The sequence below is a fragment of the Tyto alba genome, unplaced genomic scaffold (genome assembly GCF_018691265.1).
Source record: "Tyto alba isolate M040663 unplaced genomic scaffold, T.alba_DEE_v4.0 Super-Scaffold_2, whole genome shotgun sequence".
In the NCBI taxonomy this organism is placed as follows: Eukaryota; Metazoa; Chordata; class Aves; order Strigiformes; family Tytonidae; genus Tyto; species Tyto alba.
In genome coordinates this window covers 879,630-895,824 of record NW_024881282.1, presented here as the reverse complement: position 1 = coordinate 895,824, position 16,195 = coordinate 879,630, and the positions used below count along the sequence as shown (strand labels likewise).

The 16,195-nt window shown below is 52.6% G+C and overlaps 3 protein-coding genes across 4 annotated transcripts; all 3 read right to left on the bottom strand.

Annotated features, from left to right (window-relative positions):
* Positions 1 to 3,991: 3,991 nt before the first annotated feature.
* On the bottom strand, positions 3,992 to 10,309 carry LOC116963251 (hemoglobin subunit epsilon). Of its 2 annotated transcripts, XM_042793488.1 has the most exons (4): positions 10,283 to 10,309; positions 6,050 to 6,138; positions 5,725 to 5,947; positions 3,992 to 4,135 (listed from the first exon to the last, which is right to left on the bottom strand). In XM_042793488.1, exons 1-4 carry the CDS (start codon positions 10,283 to 10,285, stop codon positions 4,007 to 4,009), a joined length of 444 nt encoding a protein of 147 aa, XP_042649422.1. In that variant the 5' UTR covers positions 10,286 to 10,309; the 3' UTR covers positions 3,992 to 4,006. The 2 variants fall into 2 exon arrangements, with proteins under 2 accessions (XP_042649422.1, XP_042649423.1); XM_042793489.1 differs by lacking the exon at positions 10,283 to 10,309 and having other exon boundaries at positions 6,050 to 6,141.
* LOC104359698 (hemoglobin subunit beta) lies at positions 8,695 to 10,305 on the bottom strand. Its single transcript, XM_032999371.2, has 3 exons — positions 10,194 to 10,305; positions 9,869 to 10,091; positions 8,695 to 8,940 (listed from the first exon to the last, which is right to left on the bottom strand). The coding sequence occupies exons 1-3, from the start codon at positions 10,283 to 10,285 to the stop codon at positions 8,812 to 8,814; spliced, it is 444 nt and encodes a 147-aa protein (XP_032855262.1). The 5' UTR covers positions 10,286 to 10,305; the 3' UTR covers positions 8,695 to 8,811.
* A 1,901-nt stretch (positions 10,310 to 12,210) lies between the features above and the next one.
* LOC116963252 (hemoglobin subunit beta-like) lies at positions 12,211 to 13,657 on the bottom strand. The gene is made up of 3 exons (XM_042793487.1): positions 13,515 to 13,657; positions 13,190 to 13,412; positions 12,211 to 12,441 (listed from the first exon to the last, which is right to left on the bottom strand). Exons 1-3 carry the CDS (start codon positions 13,604 to 13,606, stop codon positions 12,313 to 12,315), a joined length of 444 nt encoding a protein of 147 aa, XP_042649421.1. The 5' UTR covers positions 13,607 to 13,657; the 3' UTR covers positions 12,211 to 12,312.
* Positions 13,658 to 16,195: the final 2,538 nt, after the last annotated feature.

Here is a 16,195-nt window from a genome sequence, read left to right as displayed (position 1 = left end):
TGTTTCTTTTATTAAAGAGAATTTGGGCTGGAAGGGAGAGGTGGGAGGAGGTGAGGGGGTGGAAAGAAGGGAAGATGAGGCAGATCAGCTATGATAAGTCACTCTGGGGTTTCAAACCTTCATTTCTCCAAAGTTACCAAGGGGGATGGATCAAAAATCTCTTAATATCAAATTTATATTTCTTGATTTTTTTTTTTTTACAGTAATACTGTAGTTACCATGACATCAGATTTTGCTAGAGACACAGGAAAAAGTTGTGATCCTGATCCCAGCCCGTCCTTGCACAACGTGGCTCATGGAAAACAGCCAGCAGAGCTGGCCCCATCCCTCCAGTCTCACCCACAGGATTACTTGTGGGCCTGTGCATCAAGCCCTCTCTTACGGGCTTGGCAAACTGAAAAGGATCCCCCTTGTTTCACAGGCAGACAGATTTTCTGTTCAAATATCTCTGTAACGTAGCATGCAGTGTAAAAAACTACCAGAAATGGTTGCTGAAGGAGCACAGAGCCATTAGGTAGCTTGGGGAATTCCATACTGTTTCTTGGAGAAAACAACATGTTTATTTTCTTCTCAAAAGCAATAAAGAATCTTTTGCAAAATCAGAACAAGTACATTACCATTCATCCTCATTTCAAGTAGTGTTGGAAAACACAACAAACATATCACATGGATGGCTGAATTTTGTTGTGATTATATTCCAATCCCACCAGCTATAAGACCCGTCTTCTGAAATGCCCTATTATGCTGACGCTCCTAACAGAGAATTCCCTCTAGAGGCATAAAATCATGCCTTACACTATATATAACCCCAGGAGGGGCAGCACAGAGTCAGTTAAAGAGTATTTTTGGCTTATGCTAAGAATTGAAGAAAACTGGGGTTTTTTTTCTGCTCCTGTTATTTTTGTAAGTGTGAGGATCAGGACAGATAAAAGTAATTTTACCTGATAGTCCTCTAGTTAGCCTGCTCCTTAGACTGACATTAAACTTTGAATAAGAATTACTTAAAAGGCTCTGGAGATTGATTAATTCATTATATTTTTAAGCAGGAGTTTTTAAGGTTCCATTTCCAGGCAATATGCCACAGCAGTTATCTGGAGGGTTTTACTGCCGAGGAAACACAAATGCTTCTCTCATAAGCACAAAATGTACCACCACGCTTTCCATTGCACAGACTGTATTAATTGTCCTAGTGCAGATATTTGACTCATTCTTTTTCTTAACACCTGTAAAAACTGAAAACAGTGTCTACTATGAGATAAATAAGAAGTTTTATCTTCCATCCCCTTTTGCAAACCTGGGGGCTCCATTTTCACAGAGGGTCTGCTGGAGGGCAGGCTCCAGAAGGAAAAGTGATGTCTCCCAATGGCTGAGGAAGAGCAGGTATGGCAACCACAGATCAAAACTGTTTTATGATTCATACAATTTTACACCATTTCCTAATGCCTCTTCCTACCAAGTTTCACAAGAAGCAATTCTCCTTTCATGAAATCTATTCAGTCATTTGTCTGTGCTGTTATCGTGGAAATTCCCTTCCTTTCTTTCCAAAGCAACATGGTGTGCTCATTCATCAAAGGTTTGTGGTGCTGTCTCGAGTTTGAGAGAAACTGCTGCGAAAGAGGAGGAAAATCCATCAACCTGCTAGCGTGAGCTTCCCATCAGTTCTGGGCTACATGATGCAATTCATAGGGATTCAGGAGTTTTCTATCATATATATAAACGAGACCTGAGCCAAACCCAGGCTGTGCAGATTGCAATTCCTAAGAAGTAAGAGGACACCAAGAGCACCTCATGGGGATGAGCACTGGACCAGCCTCGTGGCCACAGACTTTCTGCTAACCACCTTCCCCGAGCGTGAAGGACATCTTACCCCAGATTTCCACCTCAATTTTTTCTGCTCATGTCACTACGAGCATTGGAAATTGTATTATTCTGTATGCTAGAAAAGCAGCCCAGAGCCTCCACAAGCCCTGTATCATGTCCTCGCTGACCTTGGGCTGTGTCTCTGCCCCGTGCCAGGGATGCCGCAGTCCTTGCTCACGATGATTACCCTGTACCTGTGTGTGTCTCAGCACGTTCTGATCTGCTCCCTCACTTTCCTGGAGTCAGTGGTGCTTTCTGCCATGCCCCTTGGCAGGCTGATGGCCCTCTGCCCCCCCATGGAGCTCTGTGACCATGCCAACAGGCAAAAGGGCAGCCAAAATAGGGCTGGTGCACCCACAGAGGAGCCTAGTCCTGACCTTACCCCCATCTTCCATCTCCTCTGGCTGCCTGGTGACCGAGGAGCGCCTTGTCCCATGCTCTTTGCCTCTATCCCACAGTGACCTGCCTGCCCTCCAGAGCGATGATGGTCAACGGCATCTATGCCCCAGTCCTCATTTCCTTCAACCGTGGATTCAGATCCCCATTTTGTTGCCTTCCATCATGGTCCTTGTGACACCTCTCAGCATTGCCTCCAAGGACAAGGGCCTGAAGGTTGTGTGGTCTCGGTCTTCATCTCAGAACTTGGCTAGCCCATCCTGCATGGATCTGGGAAAGAGACACCCCCATATTCCACACTGTGATGGGCACCATCTACATCCTCCTCCCACCCCTCTTGAGCCCTGCCTTTTACAGCATCCACACAAAGAAGATTTATAAAGGCACCTTCAGCTCATTTCTTTATGGATACCTTCAAAACAAGCCATAGGTGAGAAGAGTAAGCAAACATCTTGCAAACTGAGACTGCAGAACCACGGGATAATTTGGGTGGGAAGGGCACTCCAGGGGTCTTTGATTGATGCCCTGCTCAAGGCAGGGCCAGGACATGGGCTACACAGCCTTTCCAGGAGCTGCTCTATTCTCTATACAAAAACCTGTTGATTTGGTGCATTGGAGAAGCCTGCTGAACCCAGGTGAGATGAAGGCATGTTTTGAAAGATTATGAGCCAAAACAGCTGTGTTCTCCCTCATAACTCCAGAATTCTCTATCACGGCCCAAACTCTGCTGCACCAGATGCTGTAAACTGCACTGGTTGTCAGACCCCTTGTGCAAGGAGTCTCCAGTCTTGGTTTAAAACAAAATTTAAGCATAAAATGAACACAGTCCTGACCATTTCTATGTTTTTTTTCCTGTGTTGTATAATAAAATTGCTAAAATAATCCTGAACTTGTCACCTTTGTCCCGATGAATGAATAACCAAACCTGACTCACAGCCTCGCTCCATGTACCATGAAGGCCCTCGAATGGGAGAAGGAGGCAAAGGTCAGATACCAGTTAGCATGGTGGGTTTTGTTCGCCAGATCAGGTTGAGGAACTGAATTCCCTCAGTGTGGGGAGAGAGGGTCTTTGGGACTGTGAGTGCTATTTATCAGCATAAATCCCCCTTGGGGAAGCAGTATCTCTTCTTAGGGCAGCTGGGAAGAAGTGGACATCTCCTGAACCTCCCAAGAGTCAGGGATCAAAGGTTTTCTCCTGTATCAGCTGCTCTGGAAGGAGGTGGTGCACCCCGAGCCCTAGAGCAGGGCAGGGCAGGTACCAGCTCCCTGAGTGCAGCAGTGGCTTGGCTGGGAACTCAGTGCTCTGGATAGTGATGGATTCGCCTTATTTCCCATCAGTGTAGGGCTGGGAGGGCAGATGTGGGTGCTTTTCAATCCCTTATTGTTCCTGTGACCCGCTCTGAAACACTCCCAGGTGTCAGGGCCCTTTGCACGGGTCTTTTCCTCACAGCCCCCTGTGCATGCACTGGCAGGGAGCGCACATGGGACTGGGGAGTTGAGGAAACTCTGGCTGCAGCAGCCCTTACAACCAAGAAATACACCCACGCGTGGTGGGCATTGCATTCAGCAGCACAAACTCCCCTGGCCCCCCTCCTTCCCCAGCACAGAGACAGCCAGACACTGCAGACATGGTGCTGGGAGGCATTTATTCGGCAGTTACAGCCTGTCAATACCAAAAGAGCATCTCCCTGTGCTCAGAGGTGCTTGTGGCGGAGCAGGGACTCCTCCTCGCACGGCCAGGCTGGGATGCTCAGTGGTACTTGCGGGCCAGAGCGTGAGCCACGACACTGACCAGCTTTTGCCAGGCAAACTGGCAAGCGGGGGTGAAATCCCTGGCAAAGTGGGAAGCCAGGACAATGATTAGGATGTCTCCGAGGAGCTGGAGGAGTAAAACAGACAGGGTTAAGTGCTGCTTGAACCGTCGTGTCGTGGCACAGACCACGGCGCAGGGACTGGACATCCCCGAGCTGAGGCTGAGCTGATGGACTCACAACCTCCCGAAGAAAGCTCTGAGCTCTTGCTGCACACAACTCCACCACCCTCACCCTGTCCTGGCATGTCTTCAGCTCCAAACAGCTTCTTCCTTTATGCAAGCTCTCCGTCTCCCTGCTTTTCCTGCTGCAGACTTCCTTCCCGTCCCCCTCCCTCCTGTCCCCCCCAGACATCACCACACAACCCACAGGCTGCATTTCCTTTCTCCTGACTTGTCCCTGAGCCTGAATTCCCCTCCTGAAAGGACTCTTTCATGCTGCACACTCCTCCTCTTCCTCCTCAGCCCCCTGTGTCATCGGAGTGGCCCTCGGGCTGGTTACAGTGGGGACTGGCTCATTCCCCTTTCCCTGGTCTTTCCATAGAAACCTCTGGGTTTCAGGAACACAATGTTTTACTTAATTCTTTAAAATAAAAAAAAAAAAAAAAAAAAAAAAAAAAAAAAAAGAAGAGAGAGAAAGAAAGAAAGAGAGAAAGAAAGAGAGAAAGAAAGAAAGAAAGAAAGAAAAGGAAAAGAAAGAAAGAAAGAGAAGAAAGAGTGAAAGGAAGAAGGAAAGGGTGAGAAAGGAAGAAGGAAAGGAAGGAAAGGAAGGAAAGGAAGGAAAGGAAGGAAAGGAAGGAAAGGAAGGAAAGGAAGGAAAGGAAGGAAAGGAAGGAAAGGAAGGAAAGGAAGGAAAGGAAGGAAAGGAAGGAAGGAAGGAAGGAAGGAAGGAAGGAAGGAAGGAAGGAAGGAAGGAAGGAAGGAAGGAAGGAAGGAAGGAAGGAAGGAAGGAAGGAGGGAGGGAGGGAGGGAGGGAGGGAGGGAGGGAGGGAGGGAGGGAGGAAAGGAAGGAAGGAAGAAGGAAGGAAAGAAAGAGAGAATATTGAAACTATTTCTCCCCAAATTTGAGATGCTAAAGCAATTTGGCCTGAGACCCACCTTGCAAAATCCTATTTTTTTTTCTTTTTCTGTTTAGAAGTAAATGAAGAAATTGATCCATTTTTATTTAAAGTGCTGGAGAAGGCAGGAGTGCCCCATCCAGGCAGGCAGCCTGTGCTGGACAAGGCAGAAACCTGCCCTGTGGTTTTTGAGCACACTAGCTGCTTATCTTGCTACAGGACCTACGATTTCCTTAAATGCTCCGCTTAGCTCCCCTGCGCCTCTGCCTCCTCCAGCCCAGGCTGCACCTTCCCCCCCGTTTGTTTCTTTTGTCCCCAACTACATCTCCTCCAAGTGACAATCTCCCAATACCTCCACCTCCCCATTGCTGTGCTGGTACTAAAAATGAGACTTTTTAGTGTGAAAGTCACCCATACTCTTGCAAACAACCCTGCACAAGCTATCATCTCGCCTGAGTACTACCCAGAGTCTCTGCCTCTACCAGCCAAAGGAAGTGCCCCTAGCCAGCGTTGTTGGAGGCAATACCCTCAGTTTCAAAGCAAAATGTGACTTTCCCCACACAGCACAGGGAAGGGGCTGGGCCTGCAAACACAGCTCACCCTGAAGTTCTCGGGGTCCACGTGCAGCTTCTCGCAGTGCAGCTCGGACAGCTTGGCGTAGGTTGACTTAATGTTGTCGAGGTTCTTGATGGCTTCCCCGAAGGAGGTGAGCACCTTCTTGCCGTGGGCACGGACCTTGGGGTTGCCCAGGATGGCGGTGGGGCTGGAGAGGTTCCCGAAGGAAGCGAAGAACCTCTGGGTCCAGGGGTAGACGATCAGCAGCCTGGGGAGAGACAGAGGGACGCAGACACGTTAGCGCTCCCGTGATTGGAGTGGTTTCTCTGTCCAGGTTGCAGCCGAGCAGATGCCCCGGAGCTGGACCTACCTGGCCAGGGCCTCGGCACCGCATTCCTCCACGTTGACCTTGGCCCAGACGCTGGTGATGAGCTGCTTCTCTTCGGCTGTCCAGTGCACCATGGTGGCAGGCGGCTTTGCTCGGCGGCGCAGGAGGACACGGACCCCGTAGCTGAGCTGCAGCCCCCACGGAGGCTTTTATCCTCCTGCCAGCAGCTCCTCCCCGTCCTGCGCCGCGGGGTCATTGGCTGGGGCCGGCGTGGGGGTCCCCACCAAGGGGGCAGCAGAAGGGAATGGCCAGGGTGTGGCACGCTGAGAAGGGGCCTCTGGTTATCCTGACATCAAGAGCTTTATCCCTTCCCCTCTGTGCAGGCAATTCTCCATTTCGCCTACCGGAGGTGGGCCCCTTTGCAGAGAAAGGGCTGCACAAGTGCTGTGCAATGCTCCATCATGATTTGACGTGTGTAATGCGGTGTTTAACACTCAGCAGGGTGGAAGCCTTGCACATCGTCTCTCCCAGATTCTGTACTCTGCCTTGCCTTAGCCTCTATCAGCAAAATGATGAATCCCCCCCTGCCAAAATGTGGCTCGTGGCAGAGCAACCCCGAGGGGTTTGCCACCAGCAGACCCTGCAGATACCTAGGCTGCAGGAGGACTCCAGTCTCTGTGCCCCACTGGGAGCTGTGGGCAATGCTGGAGTTGTTCAGAGGATGCTCAGGCTTTGCAGCTGAAATCTGCATTAACCCTACTGTCCTCCTTCTGTAACAGGACTCGACCTGCTTGGTTTACTTGATCCTTTTGGAGCAGGAAGTTCACCCAGATGTTCTCCCCTCAGCTGTAAAAGGGCCAGCCAGATGCAGTGCTGCTGGACGGAGAGCAAGGATCAAACAGGAACACCCTTTTCATCCCATTTCTGCTTATGGGTGTGGATTTCATCCACATCCATAAAGGGCAGGTGAAATGGGCTTTGAATGCAAGGTTTGCCACTGCAGGATCTGCTGTGGGCTCAAAAAGCAGCAAAAGCTCAGCTCAGGCTCCCCCCGCCCAGGGTCTTTCCCTTCCAAGCCGGCCCTGACAAAGCTGCCATATTTCACATTTCCCCCCACATTCAGCCAGGCTGTGCCCAGCCTCCTTTGGCAGGAGGAGATGTTTGGGCTTCATGTGATTTGCTCCCCTGGGACACCCCCGAGCACACTGGGGCTGATGCTCCCTCACCAGGAGCAAAGCCCTTGCATAGCGGGGACTCTCCTGTTTTATTTTCTGCATAAACCCCCAAGAAACATTGTCCCTGATGAAAGTGCAGGGGCTCTGATCCTGATCCCAAGGCACCTGGGTCAATCCACTGGCTTGCTGTTGTTTTCCATGGGATTTGGATTGGGTAAGAGGCACTGGGTCTTGTTGGACCAGTGACTGGGTAAGAGGTGGGATGTTTGCCAGGCTGCAGCAGAGCTACAGAGCTGACCATTGCTACGCTCAGACACCTTGCTTGCAGGAGGACACCTCCTTGTTCAAATAATTCAGTCATTTCTGCCTGAAGTCTATGAACAATCATGTTCATACAAAAGTCTACGAATATCTGTCATGAAAACTGTGAAAGATCACTTGTTTTTTGTGACTTTGGACACCTGACCAAGACACTGAACTCTGTGCCTGCCCAGACTCCCTGCAGGGAAGAAACCTCTTTGGGATTTGCCACTCATCATCTTCTCACCTTCTCGATGTCTCCCCTGACACCAGAAACAAGATGCCTCTTCCTTTGAGTAATGTGTGTGAGAAGGGGCTTTTATGGGTAACAGAAGGCATTTAATACACTCCAGTGAGTCAGGGGCAGAGTGGGATGCCCCACAAATGTGGATGAAACAGGGGTAGAATGCAGTGAAAACAGGGTGTCAGAGATATATAGCTATGGTCTCTTTTTTTCCTTTAGAAAGTAAAGCATGTTTTTTCAGCTAACCATTGCTTTTACTGTGTCATGCTCAGACCAGACAGGGCAGACGGTGCTTCCCAGGCCAAGAGCAAACTCTGTGCTAGAGAGTCTTGCTCTGCAGACACTTAAACACCCAAAACGCTCTGCGTGCACACAGCACCGACTGGTACTCACATCCAGGAAATTATTAATTAGTCACCACTATTAGCAGGATTGGGACCCCCCCCTTAATTGCAGAATGGGCGGCACAGGGTGAAGAAGTGCATAAACAAAGTCTGGACAGGTCTTGATAGCAAAATGTTTATCTAAAACCTGTCCCCACCCAGCTGGCTGCTTGGCCAGTATGAGTCAGCTAATTTCTTGTAGGCTGTATACCAGGAATGAGCCCGGGCAGATTAAAGTCTTCACTTTGTTTATCCTCCCTAAAAACTATGAATCCTACAAGTTCCCCTTGCCTGCAAGAAAGCACACAGGTTTCACACTAAAGTACCAACTAGTTCCTCAACGCAAGCTTCCCAGTGTGTGATCAGAGGGAGCAGGGCTCTATCTACCCGATGCTCTGTAAGTATGATTTCCAGAGGCAAATCCCACACAAACCCCCCAAAACCCCACAGAATAAGGGGAGGTGGCATTTTCTGGGAGGCAAATGCCCACCCTGCTCAAGTTTACACCCCCAGTCCGTCCGTGGGTGCGCCAGGTCCCTGTCCCCCCCAACCCCTCCAGCCTCTCAGGGACACACAGACTCAGTGGAGACTTCACAAGATGAGCTTTATTTGGGTGTTAGAAGCTGTCAGCTCCAGAGCAGCGTGTCAGCCAGGGCACGACACGCAGCTGGAGGATGCTGCTGGGGCTTTTCTGCTGACGCCTTAGTGGTACTTGCGGGCCAGAGCGTGGGCCACCACACGGACCAGCTTTTGCCAGGCAGCCTGGCAGTCGGGAGTGAAATCCTTGGTGAAGTGGGCAGCCAGGACGATGATCAGGATGTCACCCAGGAGCTAAGGGGACAAAAGCACCCTCAGGTTAGCAACGCCCAGGAGCCTGCAGATCCCCACATAAGCACTTGCATTAGACCCAGGGAAACCTCCAGGCATTTTGTAGGCTTAAAAATCTCTCTGGAGTCTTTTTTAAGATGTACCTATGTGTTCTCTACTCGTACTCTAAAGATTCAGGTTCTGCTACTGCTATAGGAAGAGTAAACGAAAATTATCCAGAAATTTTGTTGATTAAATTTTTCTTTCTGCCTTCTGGCTTTGTTTGGGAGTTTCTCCCGAGCAGGAGACACAGCCGAGCATCTGCTGCGCGGCAGGGAGCCGGCACTCAGCACCGCGGAGCGCCCTGACATGAGCAGGGAGCTCATGCTGATGCAGGGGGGATCTCTGCCAGCCACGGTGACAAACATCGGGGTTTCTTCCCCACTGGGGAACTCTCAGCTGCAGGGATGTGAGAGCCAAAGTTTCCTCTCCCTCTAGGTCTCATTCCTCTTTTGCTTTTGGCATCTAGCTGCCATCTCTTGCTCCTCGCTCATCTCTCCTTCCTCCTCCATGCCAAGTTTCACTCTTACTCCTTTGGTTTCTTCCTGGCTCAAACCTCTTCCTGCCCAACAACTGTTTTCTCTTTACTCTCCCCCTCCCTTTCCACACTGAAATCACCTCCTCGCCTCCTTCCCGTTCCCTGGGCATCCTTGCTCGCACCCTCCAAGCAGCCTCTCTGAAACCATCACCCCTCAGCCCCTTCAGTGCTTTCTCACCAAGCTGCAGGGTGGTCCCTCCCCTCCCTGTCCCTCTTCTGCATCTCCCCCTTGCCCCAGCCACCAGCCTCTCTTCCTCCAGCACCGGCATGTCTGGGGTAAATCCCTCACACAGTGAGGCTTGGGGTTAGGGGAGAAACTGCCCGCAGAGACACTGTGGGAGGAACACAGCTCACCCTGAAGTTCTCGGGGTCCACGTGCAGCTTGTCGCAGTGCAGCTCGGACAGCTGGGCGAAGGTGTTCTTGATGTTGTCGAGGTTCTTGACGGCATCCCCAAAGGAGGTGAGCACCTTCTTGCCGTGGGCACGGACCATGGGGTTGCCAAGGATGGCGGTGGGGCTGGAGAGGTTCCCGAAGGAAGCGAAGAACCTCTGGGTCCAGGGGTAGACGATCAGCAGCCTGGGGAGAGACAGAGGGACGCAGACACGTTAGCGCTCCCGTGATTGGAGTGGTTTCTCTGTCCAGGGTGCAGCCGAGCAGATGCCCCGGAGCTGGACCTACCTGGCCAGGGCCTCGGCGCCGCACTCGGCCACATTGACCTTGCTCCAGATGCTGGTGATGAGCTGCTTCTCTTCGGCTGTCCAGTGCACCATGGTGGCGGGCGGAGGGTGGCGGGTGGCTGCCGGCAGGTACGGAGGAAGTCTCGGCTCTTGCTCCCCAGGGGATCGCACACTGGCGAGTGGGTCTCCCTCTCCCCGCTTTTATACACTACGCCGGGCTCCTCCTCTTTCCCGTGCACCCCTCCATTGGCTGGGTCCCTGGGGGGGGGGGGGGGCCCACAGCCCTGGCACCCCAAGGGTGGGGACGCAGCATCAGGGTGGGGCCCCAGGGCAAGATGCCCAGATCCACCGCCGGGACGGGCTGGCGGGCTGCCCTCCCGCTGGTCTTTGATTTGCAGCTCTGCACCTCCCTAAGGACGGGCGACGTTTATCTCCGCGCAAAGTCTGAGCGTGGCACCACGCAAGTCCCATGGGATGGTGCCTGCAAGGCTTGGCGCCCCGTGGATGGAGCAAACCACGGCGGGCTGCGTGGCTCTGCGAGGCAGAAGACTCAGGCTTGGGGCTGTTGGGTCCTCCCTTGGAATGCACCAGCGGTGTGCAGGAGGTTTCCCTTTGTCCTCTTCTTGCAGGACCCGTCAGGCTTTGGGTTCTCCTTGTTCTTTCCTATCAGCTTTGCCGACTTTAGGGTAACACTAAGAAAACCGTGGGCTTGCAGTCAGAGTGAGCTCCTGTCTCAAAGATCCTGTTAGCACAGGTCAAGCGAGGCTGGAAGGGAATTTTTATAACATGGGGCGCACCAATTGCCTGCAGGGTGTTAGCTGGCAGGGGCCCCACGGGAGCTGGGGCTGACTGGGTGCACTGGCGCCTGTGCGGATGCGCGGCAGCAGGCAGCTCCTGCCCGTGCAGCGGTCCTCCCGAGTGGGGGGAGAGGCAGCTGTGCCTCCTGGGGCTGCACATCCACTCCTGCTCCCAGCAGAGCGGGCTGGGGGCGGTGGGGTGGGATGTAGGAGGGGGCTGGGGAATGGAGCTGGTGGCGGCCATCCCCAGGCAGCGCACAGGAATGACGCCGGCTGGTCCAGCGGGGTCTGGGCGACCATGGAGCGACGTGTTTGCGTTGGCCATGGGCTACGGGCTGCCACCGTTTCTGATGGCTGCACGGGTTCTCCTCTGCCTGCTCGCTTCAGGAGAGGGCTTGGCCAAAGGGCGCTGGGGCCAGGCCTGGGGGTGACACCGTTCCCCAGCCCCCCCCCCACCCCCCGCTGAACCGTGCGGTGTTTGCTGCGGATCTGCTCCGGAGCCATTCGCTCTGCCTCCTCCCTGATAAGGGGGTGGGAGGAATTCACCACCCAGAAACCCCGAGCATGTCCCTGCGCTGCTCTCGGTGCTGTGGGGATGCTGCGAGTCTGAAAGGAGGACGGGAGGCTGGTGAGGGCCACGGTCCTCTGCGTGCCATGGGGACTGTTCGGGGAATTTTGTTTTGCTTGTGGAAAGTTAGATGTAGGGGCCAGAGAAAGCAGATGCTCTGTCCTTCCTATACATGAAATTACCATTCTCGGCATATTTTTTTACCATAGTAGGTAGTTGTGCCTATTACATTTTGCCTTTAATCATCTGAGAATTATGATGATTCAGACAGAAAACAACCAAAAAAGCACTTCTCCTTCCATGAAGGAAGTTACAGATGATGGACCTAATCTCACTGCCACTTCTCCCGCTGCACGTTTTGTGTAAAGTTTTGTTCCACTTAATCTATGAAAGACTTAAAACATTAAACCCAACAATGTTACCTGATGTCTCAAAAAAGCACCGGAGTATTTCTGTTTGTATTTTGTAGTGTGTTTATTTGGGTTTTGTCTTGAATGTTCGCCTGGGTTCTCCTGCTTAGACGAGTCTCACTTGCATGAATTAATAGACAAGACCGTGGCTCATGTTGCCCCACGTGTGTGAGCACCCCCCACCCCGTTCCCCATCACCCCGGGGCAGCCCCCACCCCGTCCCCACACAGAGGCAGACACCTCTTCGTGGCTGAAGCAGTTGGTGTTTATTTGGCAGCTAGAGACCAGCAGAACCAGAGGATGTTGCTCCGGGAGCATCTCCAGGCACGAGCGCTGGCGGGAGGCTCAGTGGTACTCGTGGGCCAGTGCGTGGGCCACCACACGGACCATCTTCTGCCAGGCGGCCTGGCAGGCGGGGGTGAAGTCCTTGCTGAAGTGGGCGGCCAGGACGATGATGAGGATGTCACCCAGGAGCTGGCAATGGAGGGAGGAGAAGCCGTCAGCCCGGTGCTGCCCCCCCGCCTCCCTCCCCACCATCGCTCCACCCGGGTGTTTGTGTGTGGACGCCGGTTATTGGGGAATTCATCGCAGAGCGAGGAACGGATTTATCACACCCCCGCGCAGAGCACCAGGCTCCTTGCCCAGCTTGCCTCTCTGGCACTCACCAGGATGCCTGGATGTGCTGGATCCTCCTCCCCAGACACCTTCCCGTGCCTGCTATGCAGTGTCCTCCCTCTCCTTCAACTGGGTTTAGCTTCTCCTTTCATAGCCCTACCCACCCTTGTTTTCTCTTGGCTCAGATCCCCTCCTTCTGCTGAAGTGCCTGTGTTTATTTGCTCTCCTGATTTAACCACTCCATCACAGCCCAGCTCAGCTCTTCCCTTCAAACCCTGTCTCGGTGTCTTCCCTTCTGGTCTCTGGCTGCTCCAAGCCAATGCTGCTTCCTACCAGCACATATTCGACTCTGTGTTTCATCCCCATCCACCTCACCCACCTGGGTCCCTTCTTTCACAGATCTCAGCCACATAACTCCTCTCTATTCTCCCCAAATATGCCTCTTCCCTTCCCCTCCACCACCCTTGCCCTCAGCAGGCTCCCAGGCTCAGGCAGCCTCAGGGTTTCTCTCCAGGTCTCACTGTCAGACACCCCAGAGACCCCTAAATCCCCCTCCAGAGCACAGAAACCTCTGCCCAGCTGAGGCTGGAGTCCGAGCATGGCTCACCCTGAAGTTCTCGGGGTCCACGTGCAGCTTGTCGCAGTGGAGTTTGCTGAGCTGAGCAAAACATTTCTTGATGTTGTCCAGGTTCTTGACGGCATCCCCGAAGGAGGTGAGCACCTTCTTGCCGTGGGCACGGACCATGGGGTTGCCCAGGATGGCGGTGGGGCTGGAGAGGTTCCCGAAGGAAGCGAAGAACCTCTGGGTCCAGGGGTAGACAATCAGCAGCCTGGGGAGAGACAGAGGGACGCAGACACGTTAGCGCTCCCGTGATTGGAGTGGTTTCTCTGTCCAGGGTGCAGCCGAGCAGATGCCCCGGAGCTGGACCTACCTGGCCAGGGCCTCGGCGCCGCACTCGGCCACGTTGACCTTGGCCCAGACGCTGGTGATGAGCTGCTTCTCTTCGGCTGTCCAGTGCACCATGGTGGCGGGCGGAGGGTTTGCCTGGGGCTTCCCTGAACAATGACGAGGAAGTGGAGTCAAAGTCTGCCCCAGGGATTTTTATACACTAGTAACGGCTTGTCCTAATCTCAGTTCACGTAGCTATTGGTTGGGGCTGGGGAGGGAGCTGGGCTGCACAAGGAAAGATAGCAATTTTGGATGCTGTCCAAGGGGAAAAGAGGCCCTTTCCCCCCTCTGCCTTTGAGTGGACAAGCATCACCTCACATTCAGGCACTTGTATGTGCAGCCCCGAGCGCAGGTGGAGTTGCCTGCACGGCTCCTCCCCAGCTCTGGGATTCCAGGACTGCAGAGGCAGCTGGAGGCTGGGGGGCTGAACACGCTGTGCAGACCCAAGAAGACAGGCAGTGACATTCACAGATGTTGCAGTCCCCGCCTTGACTCTGCTTTCAGACTCTTAATGGTGCATGGGTGCCCTGAGCGCCTGGGGTTCATCCCAAACAGCTCTGGGCATCATCCGCCCCAGCTCAAAGGACCAGAGGCTTCCTGGGAAACAAGGACTGAACGATCACTCCCAAATCTAGGCCCCAGGCAAAAGCCTCCTTTCTTGCCTGTCCTAGCAAAGAGCTTCAGAGTCGTCCTCCATCATCACCGTCCGTCGGTGTTGTCCACGCTGTTCTGAGCCCAAGCTCTCCTATTTCCCATCTCTAGTGCAGCTCCCTGTCATCAGAGAAAGTGGATCCACCTCGAAGGCACAACTCTGGGTACGGGGTCTAAAGAGCACAGCGTTACTCCAGCCTTAGTCCCATGAGGAATTACAAGCCGGACATGTCACCCGTGGGACCAGTCAGTCCCACCTGATGCCAACGGGAGCCTAGGACCAGGCTCTACTGTGCAAAACCAGGCCAACATTAATTTTATCTGCTGGCCCTCCAGAGCACAACACAGCATTCATTTTATTTTAGATTTTGAATGCCTCATTACTCTATGGGGCTGATGACTGTCCCTTAGACTAATAACAGGGTGGCTTTGGGGCACAGTTCTGAGCCTGACCAAATCAGAAGTGGGCTGTACACCAAATAAAAGGCAGAACCAAGTAGGGAACCATGCTTATTTTTTCAGACTGCTAGCAGAAGTATGCAACAAAACCTTGTCTGCTTGGCAAAAGTTTGATGGTTTTGCTGTATCAGGCACTAGCACTGACAAACTCTAGATTGTAGACACTGCTTATACCTGAAAAAAAAGAGTTGTTTTGATATAGCATACCTCATACCCCCAAAGAAATAAGCTGTCTGGGCAAAGCAGCATTTCTACTGGTGGTAGAGATGTCTTGATCAGATTGCTTGTCCACAAAAAATAATTCAGCCTTAAGAAACAGCCTGGCAGGGATGATGTCTCACTGCATGCAGGATGAAGTCTGTCCTCTTGTCTTCTTCTTGGCAACAGCCTTTACAAATCTGGAGAGCACTGTCTTGTCTCATATCTGCTTGCTCCAAATAAAACTGTCAATAAGTTTTTCCAGCCTTACCTCTGGTCAATACCATCACTCCCTGCAGTTACTGTATCTTTGAAAATTGTGACTTTTTTCCACCCTTTTTCTTGGCATGGCGTCTCAATCCATGGCGTTTCCTACTAACAGGGGAGGCTGTCAAAGAATAAAAGTATTCTTACTAGTATAATTTTGCAAACAGGGTCCTGATGCACTACAGGATGGACTGATGCACTTAAAATCATGCAAGAAGTCTGTGATACAGTCAGGTACTGAGTTCTGTCTTTGGCTGTGCCTGGTGACCTAACCTTAAACTAAATTCTGTAAATGCAACTCTAGTTCTACTCTGGCTGCAAATTGGTTCACGCATATTCGTTCTCAGTTAATATAGACATGAGAAACGAGGAGGCTGTAACATCGGCAAATTGCTCTGCGGAGGCAGCTCCGAGATTCTTCATTCGCAGAGTGGACTGGTGAACTGGTGGCACCAGTTCTGTGGGACCTCGGCACCAGAGCATCCCACTGGGGCTGTTTCAAATGCCCATCCCAGGCGTGCAGTGAGGTGCTAAACCAAGAGAAGGAGCAAAGGATGAACTGCTGGGGCTGGCTGAGCTCCTCCTTACCTTTCCGTCCTTGTCCCTCAGCCCCGAACCTCCCCAGCCTACGCGGCTCCTCCTTGCTCAACTGCTGTGGGCAGCAGCATCTCCCGAGCTCACGGTGTCCCCGACAGAGAACATTGTCCCGTCCTGGCAGGTGAGTCCTTCAAAGTGCTTTTCACATCATCTCCAGCAACTGCATTAGTGCCACAGGGCAGTTATCAGCTGGCAGAAGGAAAAAGCATGAGATTAAATTCCCTGTGACAGGTTTCCAAGGGCTTTTTAATTTTAAGATTAGTCAGCTGCAAAGACATTTTAAAGAAACCTGCTACGCTGGGCAGGCCCAGGGGCTGTTTGCAACCGTCGGGCAGAGGTCTATAACACCGTCAGAGGCCCAGCTCACAGTCAAGCAGCTACAGCCCCGAAGGCACCTGCAAGGATGGGAGAGAGATCTCGGCCAGGACACCGCGAGCGTTCGCTGTGAGCAGCCCCAGACGCTGCAAGGCAGCGGAGACGCGCTTGGCAAAA

What these genes read in the sequence shown, in the direction of transcription:
- LOC116963252 (XM_042793487.1), bottom strand. Translation starts at nt 13,606, where the DNA reads ATGGTGCACTGGACAGCCGAAGAGAAGCAGCTCATCACCAGCGTCTGG. An exon ending in GGCGCCGAGGCCCTGGCCAG is followed by an intron (nt 13,413 to 13,514) that starts GTAGGTCCAGCT and finishes GTCTCTCCCCAG; the next exon opens with GCTGCTGATTGTCTACCCCT. An exon ending in TGGACCCCGAGAACTTCAGG is followed by an intron (nt 12,442 to 13,189) that starts GTGAGCCATGCT and finishes CTCCATTGCCAG; the next exon opens with CTCCTGGGTGACATCCTCAT.
- LOC116963251 (XM_042793488.1), bottom strand. An exon ending in GGTGCCGAGGCCCTGGCCAG is followed by an intron (nt 5,948 to 6,049) that starts GTAGGTCCAGCT and finishes GTCTCTCCCCAG; the next exon opens with GCTGCTGATCGTCTACCCCT. An exon ending in TGGACCCCGAGAACTTCAGG is followed by an intron (nt 4,136 to 5,724) that starts GTGAGCTGTGTT and finishes TTACTCCTCCAG; the next exon opens with CTCCTCGGAGACATCCTAAT.
- LOC104359698 (XM_032999371.2), bottom strand. Translation starts at nt 10,285, where the DNA reads ATGGTGCACTGGACAGCCGAAGAGAAGCAGCTCATCACCAGCATCTGG. An exon ending in GGCGCCGAGGCCCTGGCCAG is followed by an intron (nt 10,092 to 10,193) that starts GTAGGTCCAGCT and finishes GTCTCTCCCCAG; the next exon opens with GCTGCTGATCGTCTACCCCT. An exon ending in TGGACCCCGAGAACTTCAGG is followed by an intron (nt 8,941 to 9,868) that starts GTGAGCTGTGTT and finishes TTGTCCCCTTAG; the next exon opens with CTCCTGGGTGACATCCTGAT.